The sequence below is a fragment of the Lepus europaeus genome, chromosome 3 (genome assembly GCF_033115175.1).
Source record: "Lepus europaeus isolate LE1 chromosome 3, mLepTim1.pri, whole genome shotgun sequence".
Classification (NCBI taxonomy): Eukaryota; Metazoa; Chordata; class Mammalia; order Lagomorpha; family Leporidae; genus Lepus; species Lepus europaeus.
In genome coordinates, this window is record NC_084829.1 from 148,708,148 (window position 1) to 148,718,474 (window position 10,327).

Here is a 10,327-nt window from a genome sequence, read left to right on the forward strand (position 1 = left end):
CTGATAAATCTCTGTTGAACAGATCAAGAAAAAAGAGACACAGAAACACTATCAGGAACAAAAAAAAAATAGGATAGTGCTAAAAATTACCACTATTATTCTTATAAATAAGAGAATATACTTTTCAGTCAATTTTTTGGAAATTTTCATGAAATGAATTCCAACAAATACATAACTTACCAAAATGGACAAAAGGAACAATAAAGTGCTAGTGTTTTGCAGCACAGTAAGGTGACAGTAGTTTTAACAATTTATAACTTATGTTATAAAAAGCCAGAAGAGATGAGTATGAACGTCCCCAACACAAAGAAATGCTGTGCTTAAGGATATGGAAATTCTAATTGCCCAGATTTTTTATATTGCACAATGTATATATGCATTGAGTTATCATAATATACCCATAAATAGGTACAAATAAAATATTTAAAAATCAAAATAGTACTGTAACTCTGAGCTATTGTGTGAAAATTCTCCACAAGTAAACTTCTAGTGCAAATCATACTTTAATACTTTCTACCAAATATTTAGGGAGAATGATAATTCTACTCCCACAGAAAATCTTTTAGAAAACAGAAGTTACACTCATCAGTACACTTCATAAAATTAATACAATCTTAATACTAAAAATCAAAATAGTATGAGCAAAAAGCAAAGGCTATATCCCTCGAATATAGACACAAGATCTGAAATGGAATATTAATATATTAGACCAGATTTTATGTAATAGGATAATTTTTAAAAAGTTTTATTTGGACCAGAAGCTCAAAGTTGGCTTATCACTTAAAAAAAAATCAGTCATAATTTACCACATTAACAGATTAAGGAGAAAATTTTATGACCATGCAAAAACATGCAATAAAGACATGTTAAAATTTAGTATCCATTATGATAAAGCTTTTTAGAAAGTAAACTTAAAAGGAATATATATGTACAATAAAAACTCAAAATATTATTTAAATAAATCAATGCCTAAATAAATGGGCCAGCATCTCACATTTATGGATTGGAAGATTTAATATTGTAAATAGATATTCTCTAGATTGATCTCCATATTTAATGTCAAGCAAAGTCTCAACTAGTTTTTTCTTTTGCAGAAAGCAACAGACTGTTCCCAAGATTCATATGAAATGCAAGGAATCCAAAATATTGCCTAGAACAAAGCTGAAGGACTCACCTTTTCCAATTTCAAACCTTATAACAAAACATGTAGTCACCAAGACAGTGTGGTACTAGCATAAAGCAGACATATAAATTAGTGGAATAATTATTAAGAGTCCAGAAATAAGCCCATAAAATTTATGGTCAATTGATCTAATAACAAGGATGCCAAGAGAAGTCAATGGTGAAAGAATTGTGTTTTCTAGAAATGACATTGTACAAATGGATATTTTTAGGCAAGGAAAATGAAGTTGAGCCCCAACTTTATACCACGCACACACACACACGCATACACACACAAAATGATCACAGCCCTCAATGTGAGATCTGAAAATGTGAAGTCCCTAGAAAAAAACATAGATACAAATCTTTGTGACATGGGATTGGGTAGTGGTTTATCAGGTACGACAGCTAAATCAGAAGTAACGAAAGAAAAATAATAGATAAATTGAAATTTGCCAAAACTAAAAACTTAAACTTGAAAGAACACTATCAAGAAGTAAAGAAATCAAAAAATGGACTAATAAAAAGGAATAAATGATATCTGATGAAGTCTACTAAAATATATAAAGAACTCTCATGACTCAATAATAAAGACAGATAGGGGCCTACATTGTGGCACAGTGGGTTAAGTCACTGACTGCAACACCACATCCTCTATGAGTGCCTATCTGAGCCCCGGCTGCTCCACTTCCAATCCAGCTCCCTGCCAATGTACCAGGAAAAGCAGTGAAAGGTGGCCCAAATACTTGGGCCCCTACCACCCTTATAGGAGATCAGGGTAGAGTTCCAGTCTCCTGGCTTTGGCCTGGCTCAGCCCCAGTAGTTGTAGCCATTTATGAAGTGAACCAGCCAATAGAAGATCAATTCAATCTTTTTGTCTTTCTCTCCCCTCCCCCACATCTTCTTTCCCTCCCTCCTCTATTTAACTTTGCTTTTAAATAAATATATAAATAAATCTTTAAATAATAAGAAAGACAAATAGCCAAATTTAATAATGGGCAGTGTTTGAATAGGTATTTCTCCAAGGAAAGTATACAAATGACAATGAACATATGAAAAAGTGCTCAACAGCATTCTTCACTGGGGAAATGGAAAACAATATGACAGTGAGATACCACTTCACACTTACTAGGATGGATGTAATCAGAAGGACACACAATAACAAATGTTGGTGAGAATACGGAGAAATTCGAACCCTCATACAGTGCTCACAGGGATGTAAAATTGTGCAACCTTTTTGGAAAACAGACTGTTCCTCAAGAAGTTATGCTGTGATCCAGAAAGTCCATCCCCAGGCAAATGCCCAAGAGAAATGAAAGTGGATGTTAACATGAAAATTTGCGCTAATGTTTGTGGTAGCATGAAGAATAGTCAAAAAGTAGAAACAACTCAAATGCCCATCAGCTGATGACTGGACAAGCAGTTGTGGCTTATCTATAAATGATAAATTACACAGCCATAACAGTAATAAAGTACTTACTACATATATTGCAATATGCATGAACCTTGACAAAACTATACCGTGGAAGAAGCTAGCCATTAAAGGCTATATATTTTATGAATTCTTTTGTAAGAAATGTTGAAAATAGGCAAAATTATAGAGATAGCAAGTAGGTTAATCATTGCCAAGGACTAACAGGCATGGGTTTTCTTTAGAAGTGATAAAATAGCCTGGAATTATATAGTGCCAATGGTTGCACAGCCTTGTGAATAAACTTACAATCACTGAATTGTTATCCTTACAGAGCCAAATTTTAAGATATATGAAATATATATGTTGTTTTCAAAGAAATTTAAGCTGAAGGAAGAGGGAATCTGAGACCACCCCTTAAAAGATTTAAGACTTACAGTGATGTAGGTGTGAGTCATAGGGTCTGGATTACAAATGGTAAAGAAATAGTGCACTTCTAAGATCTTTTGAAAGGGAAATCTGGTCTTTTTGTTAAGTCACAATGTGAAATGGAGGAAAAGAAAAGTATGCAGCATAATCTACAAATTTTAGAAACTAAATAGAATACTGAAGTCTTCATTTTTCTTTTCAGCCTAAGCATAGTATTTTTTAAGTAAAAATTGTTGAAGTAAATAAATCATTTCTATATTAACTTTATATATTTTGATTCAATGTCTTTTAAGTTAATTTACATTTTTTACAACTAAGAGCAGTTTTTGCTGTTATATAAATTGGTATCAGTATGCCTATTATTCATTTCAATAAATAATTGCCACACCATGGTTTTTTTTTTACTTTTTTGTTTGTTTGTTTGTTTGTTTGTTTTGACAGGCAGAGTGGACAGTGAGAGAGAGACAGAGAAAAAGGTCTTCCTTTTGCCGTTGGTTCACCCTCCAATGGCCGCCGTGGTAGGCGCGCTGCGACCGGTGCACCGCGCTGATCCGATGGCAGGAGCCAGGTGCTTATCCTGGTTTCCCATGGGGTGCAGGGCCCAAGGACTTGGGCCATCCTCCACTGCACTCCCTGGCCACAGCAGAGAGCTGGCCTGGAAGAGGGGCAACCGGGACAGGATCGGTGCCCCGACCGGGACTAGAACCCGGTGTGCTGGCGCCGCAAGGCAGAGGATTAGCCTAGTGAGCCGCGGTGCCGGCCCACACCATGTTTTATACAAGTCCAGCTGTTTGCACTAGTATAGAGTAGAATATTTATTCCTGTAAATCGTGTTTGTACCTGTTAGAAAAAAGTACCAGATTTTCTAAATCATCATAACAAAAGAAAAATATATGTTATAAATTGAAAAGTATAAGTAATTCAGTTGTATTTTTGATGAATGTTAAAGATCGTATTTTAATGATACCATGTACTGGTATTTTTAAAACCCATTCAGTTGGAGAGTCATCCTCGGGAAAGGCTTCCAGGAGTCTTGCCCAGCATATCCCTGGCCCCGGTGGAATTGAAGGTGTGAAAGGAGCTGCTTCGGGAGTTGTTGGTGAACTAGCACGAGCCAGGCTGGCACTAGATGAGAGAGGGCAGAAACTTGGCGACTTAGAAGAAAGAACTGCAGCTATGTTATCAAGTGCAGATTCGTTTTCTAAACATGCTCATGAGGTATGCCTATCAGGTATTTAAACAACAAAAACACCCTAGGAAAAGAAAGCATGAAAAGTATTTTCAGAGTTGCTGTATTTGTACATGTATGAATTTTCATGTATGCTTGTATAATTGTGAATTCCTGATTTTTGCCACCAGAGGGAACCATTACAAGAATATGTCTCTTACTGATGTTTACAGATTTTGAGGAAACCTCATCTTTATGCTCTTTGTAAGCAGAATCAGCAGTTTTGCAATTATTTCTCAGAGAACATAGTAGCAATGCTAATTTTCCTTGATGACTCAGTCTACTGCCACCTTGTCAGAGAGAGGGAAATAATCTGCCTCCTTGATTTCTCCCAAGTAGATCTAAATAACTAAAATTGGCAAAGATTTTTATTCAGATAAACCATACTAAATCTATGTTGTAGACCAGTTCATATGGAGGGGCAACAAAATGCATTATGCAGTGAGTTAATCTTGATAAACCTTGGAAGTGTGGTGGAGTCAGAAGTACTTGAAGTCGGGATCCCTAAATGGCCCCCTTAAAATACCACTATGCTGTGTTCACCAGATAAGTGCTGTTTTAAATTTGAATTTAAAAGCCTTTAGGTGAAACATAGATTTTTAATTTTGAAGCTTTGCTCTAGATTACTTCACACATTTAGTTCCTAGCCTTCAGATAGTTTGAGTTTCTTATCTCTTCATATCAAAGTTGTTTTTTGCTTGAATACCCAAAATATAATGTATATAATTCCCTTTTAAATATTCAAAGAAAAATCATCTCTTTTCTCAAGAATGCTGAAACACAGAACACATGAAAGGGGTGACTTCATCTGGGAGATATTTGTCCAGGGCATCAGATTCAGAGATGCCACATGTACCTCAGCTACAAGTGGCTTTCAGTCTGGGTCAGGATTTTTGTTGTCATAATCTTGCATCTGACTGCGGAAGACCTAAGGCATATAGTATTTTAGTCCATTTCAGAATATATCCATACTCTAAATAGTTAGCAAAGAGTCAGTCTTGAACTTGGCTTTATTTTCTACCAAAAGGAACGCAGTACATTGAGGTGGTTACAATCATGGTTTCTCGAGTCTGACTGCATGGCCTGCAGTCTCAGTTGTACCATTGTGTTACCCTGAATAACCCCAAGAGGCTTCAGTTTCTTCATCTGCAAAATAGGGAGAAAAATGATGTCTAACAGAAAATTAGTTGAAAGGCTCAGATGGAAACAAATGGGAAGATTATCATAGAGCATCTGGCTAGAAGTACGTGCCCAATAAATTTGAGATGGCAATAGTAGTAGAATTTCCAATCGTTCATTCTCTAGTTTCTTAAGGATTATTTTTAGTTCCAGTAAGATAACTGAACATGACCTTATTTGTAGGTTATTAGTTTAGTTCAACAAATTATGTCACATCTCTCGGAACTTTGAGAACCTTCTAGGTTAGTTCTTATTTGGTATAATGTTTTTTTCTCTCCAAGTGGAACACTTGTTACTGGTTTCAATAAATTGATTGAAGTAAGCATTATAATAACACTACCGATAATGTTTCAGAGTAAATAATGTTTTATAAAAATATGAAACCAGTTATAAGTATTGTTTTGACAGTTTAAAAACAGATTTTTCTTTTTTTTCCCTTTAGATGATGTTGAAATACAAAGATAAGAAGTGGTACCAGTTCTGACAACCAGAATCCAATAAGTCCAACTTCAGTGAGAAGGAAAAAGTTTTCCTTTTTTACTCCATCAATTTATTTAGGAAAGTTATCATTAAAGGGATGTTCATCACTGGAAACCGTTCTTTCCTAGCACCATCATGCACTGTTTTACCTCAGTCATGTGGCTTTAATGAGGAATGTTCACACACTCAAACTGGTATACATGGTGTGTGCCGGATAGGAGCTGACAGTTCAGAAACAAAGCAGATCTTAAGTGACAGATGAAGAAATAAGGGGGATGTTGAGGAGACATGGCAGGGACTATTCCTAGATCATTCCTGTATTAAACTTTCATATGCCAAAAGATGTTGTGCCATTGGCATCAGTGTTTGACCTGTTTGAGGGAGAGGCAATAAGTCAGAAGTCCTGAAGCTGAAATAGTTACCTTTGTGTCATTGGACTGTATTATAAACAGCTTTCTTGGACTTTCCCTCCCTTAAACTAACTGGCCATCAGTATCATTAGTGAAAAAGAAGCAAATTGTTTGTTATTATATCTTTAGACAGATAAGCTGAATGGTGGGCTTTAAATAATAAATACATACACATAGATGACTTGTGTATGGGCTACTCTTGGATTCTCATTAATATATACTTGTGTTTAGTTCATATTTTGTCAAAAGCAAAACAAGGTGATAAATCACTTTTCATTGAAAAGAAAAGTGTAGAGCATGACTGAATTGCTCATCATTCTGGAAGTTTCCATGTAGTGGCTATGCAGTGTGGAAAGTGAGAAAAACCTCCATTGTGGTGAGGAGAATAATTCAATGTCCCTTATCCTTGTTCTCATTAATTCAGCTAACGGTGGATTTGACCAAAATAGTTATTGGTTAAATTTGTAGAAATGTTGAACTTGGCTAAGTTTTTAATTTTGCTTGACTTTTTATAAATGTTTAACCAAATGTACCCTTTGCATTATTTAATTAAAATTGCTTAAAAAAATTGTTTCTTTATTTCAGTGAAATGCTCAGCTCCCTTTTTAAAATGCCCTTTATTTGCTAACACTTCCAATACACTCAGGTGATTAGCTAATTAAATCTTAGTGCACATGCTATTGCTTGGAAAATTACAAGCATCTGTTGTCAATAACTATATAAGAGTCTAGTCTGATGACCTACAAATTATTTTCTATAGAAATATAAGTCACCTGTACATATCCTTCCAAGGTTTTAAAAAGCCAAAAGGAAAGGAAAATACGTACACTTTCATAACTAAATTATTTCTGGACTGCAGTATAATGCAAAATTGAGACCATCAGTGGACAACAGTTAGTTCTTAGAATAGATTCTAGATAGGAAAGAAACCACTTGGTAGATCCGCAAGTAAGCAGTCTCATAATGCAAGCTAATCTGAGATGATTGATTGATAAAGCTACAAAGAGAAAAATAAAAATATTAAAATTACTGTTAATGAAATTTAAATACTCTCATCCTTTAAAAAATGTGTAAAATCACGTTCTTTCATTTTTAATTAAGTGAGAATCAGAGCACAAATTGATAGGAAACATGAAGGTGGTTTTTCTATTCCATACAATCATCAAAAATATATGCAGAGCATCTTCAGCTTTTTACACAGTCTCTCATGCATCTCTTCCTGTTTACTCTTCATTAATAAAGCTTTGGTTCACATTTTGTAATGTGCACTATTGGATACAAAAGTTTACATCAAAGCTTACTTTAAACATTGTTGGAATGGGGCTCAATATATTTGATAGAGATAATTGATCAATCCCAAATAAATATTTTTAAGATACAATCATTTTCAAAAGTTGAATTTATAGAAAGTATCAATGAGTAACATATTTCTATGTAGTTAATGTCAGCTGTCTGATGACTATTTAGCAGTTTATAAATTGTTACATGATATGTCACAGGAAGCGTTAGATCCTTTTTTAAAGGTACAGTTTTGTGAATGTCATCAATAAAATCAACAGTTATGGATTTGAAGTTGAGAAACATTAAGTAAATTAATATACTGGTTGATTTCCTGTTCAGTAGAATGCCATATTAGTTCCAATTATTTAATTTTCTGTTGTTGTTTTATGTTATTTGTATATTAACTTCATTTTTACTGTCATCTTTCCTGTTGTATATAAATAGAACCAACCTTGTAATTATTTTCAAATACAGAAGAGGATACATTTACCTGAGATGGATTTTATAAGAAAGTCCTAAATCAATATTTTTCATTCTTTCATTTGTTCCACATTAATTTGCAAATTATGCACAACAGGATAGACATTCATGTAGAGTTAGAAAGCTTAAAGTATTTTTGAATATAGGAAATGAGCTTCTCAAAATTGTACTTGACTAAGTCTATAGATAGGAGACAGTCTGCAGTAAATAACTAACCCAGGGAATTCATTGTAATTTGAGAGATAACATCTCCTATTTTTTTTTCCTTTTTACATGCAAAAAGTAATAGTCACCAGCAAGCCAAGATTTCAGGAAAACTAGCCAAAAAACATAAAATGTCAAAATAGAAAATACCAGAAAAATGGAATATTTTCATGTTCTTTCTCTATATGCTCAACATTGTTTTGTGTCATTTGTCTTTGACTCTAAAAATCGCTGAAATAGTCATTGTTAGCAGTTTGTAAGTAGGAAGTGGTTTTCTTGTGTGTCCAGTTCATTTCACTTTTCAAAACCTGAAAAATCCATATATATGCTTGGAAAATTATTTGAAACCTTATATTCTGAGAAATTCTGTGCATTGCACCCATTTTTAAGTTTTGCATCATCTTAATACCTTTGGTTTGCATTTCAGTTGTATGTTGTTTCCTAAAAATGATTATAGACTCAACTGAGCTATTGCTTCTTAATTTGATTTTTTATGGATATGAAAAAATGCTGCTACTTGTCTGTTATTATGTGTAAGTATATTGTAATTCATTTAAGGACAGTACTTTAAAGAAAGAAATATTTCTTTTGCTTAAAACTTCTTGATTGGAGGTCCTTCTGAAGTTAATTTGTATAGATATATGAGTATTTTAAACAAGTCTGAAAGTGTTACCTACTTCTAAATTATGGGGAGTACTGGGAGACAGCTAAGATAGAGTGGAGAATCCAGCAGACACTGCAGAGTTCAAGTTTTACCCTAAGTTCTGCATTCTGTGTTCCATATGTTTTGCTTAAGGCATTTCTCATAGGACATTAGAATAAGCTGTATCCAAAGGTAAATTTTTTGTGGCAAATATTTGTTTTACACTTTAACTTCTAGAATTTTATTTCTGCAAAATAAAGAGCACTGACCTTTAAACTTGAAATTTTTCTGCACTTTTTTAGATAATTAAACCTTTTTATTATCATTTAATCCATAATGCTCAGTTTAAATCAAGTGATACATGTGAATAAAGCATACCAAAATCATGAATATGCTGCTATCTACACCTTAAACTAAACTGATCAGTTTAAAAACCTTTAGTAGGGTTTTATATAGTTTTCAAAGGTTAAAAAATAGTAAAATTGTTTGCTATATGTTTCAGTGTCCTTGATCTTAAATTATTACAACACTTTCAGATTTGTTTGAAGATCATACAGTAACATGTTATATTTATACATACTGCTAGAAATATACTTTTAGTTTTAAAATGAAATTTTTATAAATGTACTCTTTATTTTAAAAATGGTGAACTTGTTAAGTTTAAGTCAAAGTACTTAAAAAGTATGTATATTATCCATACAAAAAGTTATGTTTTATGCTTATAATAAGAAATATTGGTATCTCATATCGAGATACAGTTAATTTTAAAAAATTACACATCATTTAAAAGTATTCACACATAACATGAAAAGTACCATTACCATGGTTATTTAAAAAAAAATCCCTCTATTGAGCATTTTCAAATACTAATTTTATTTGGGGGGAGAATGCCCACAACAGTAATTTCACAATCTTTCTCAATAACTACAAACTTGCTGTTGGATGTCTACCTTAATTATTGTTTTAAAATACAGATATATATATATATATATATAATATATTTAAAATAGTTTTCCAGGTATTTTCTTCTACCTTTTTTAAAAATAAATTTCCAAAAATGAAAACAGAGTTTATGTATTTTTGTCAATGAAGGTTTTTATTTTGTAGTTTATAGAATTTGTTCCTTATCAGTTTGATACTTGATCAATATTCCTAGACTTTTTAATCTGCATTTACTTTGAGAAAGAACACTCCTATATCTTTAATGTCCTTTTTTTTCTTTTCCATTTTAGGGTGTTTATTATATTGGATTAAAATTTATGCCCACAGATTTGATTTTTTTAGTTTGAGTGTGAATGTGAAGATACTGTTTACAGCTTTTGTTAATTGCACTTTTCATCACTCTGATCAATTTCTTGTAAAGTGCTATGGGGATTACTTTTCCTGTGAATATTAATGATTTTACTACTGCCTCAGATGTT

The 10,327-nt window shown here is 33.0% G+C and overlaps 1 protein-coding gene across 5 annotated transcripts in view; it reads left to right on the forward strand.

Annotated features, from left to right (window-relative positions):
- The window catches only part of STXBP5 (syntaxin binding protein 5), a 228,252-nt gene extending 218,379 nt beyond the window's left edge, over nt 1-9,873 (forward strand). For all 5 annotated transcript variants that reach the window (XM_062186890.1, XM_062186892.1, XM_062186893.1 and 2 more), the window contains 2 exons: nt 3,999-4,219; nt 5,851-9,873. In XM_062186890.1, coding sequence (XP_062042874.1) covers nt 3,999-4,219; nt 5,851-5,892 — 263 coding nt within the window. In that variant the 3' untranslated portion in view covers nt 5,893-9,873. The remainder of the gene's footprint in view (nt 1-3,998; nt 4,220-5,850) is intronic.
- Nucleotides 9,874-10,327: the final 454 nt, after the last annotated feature.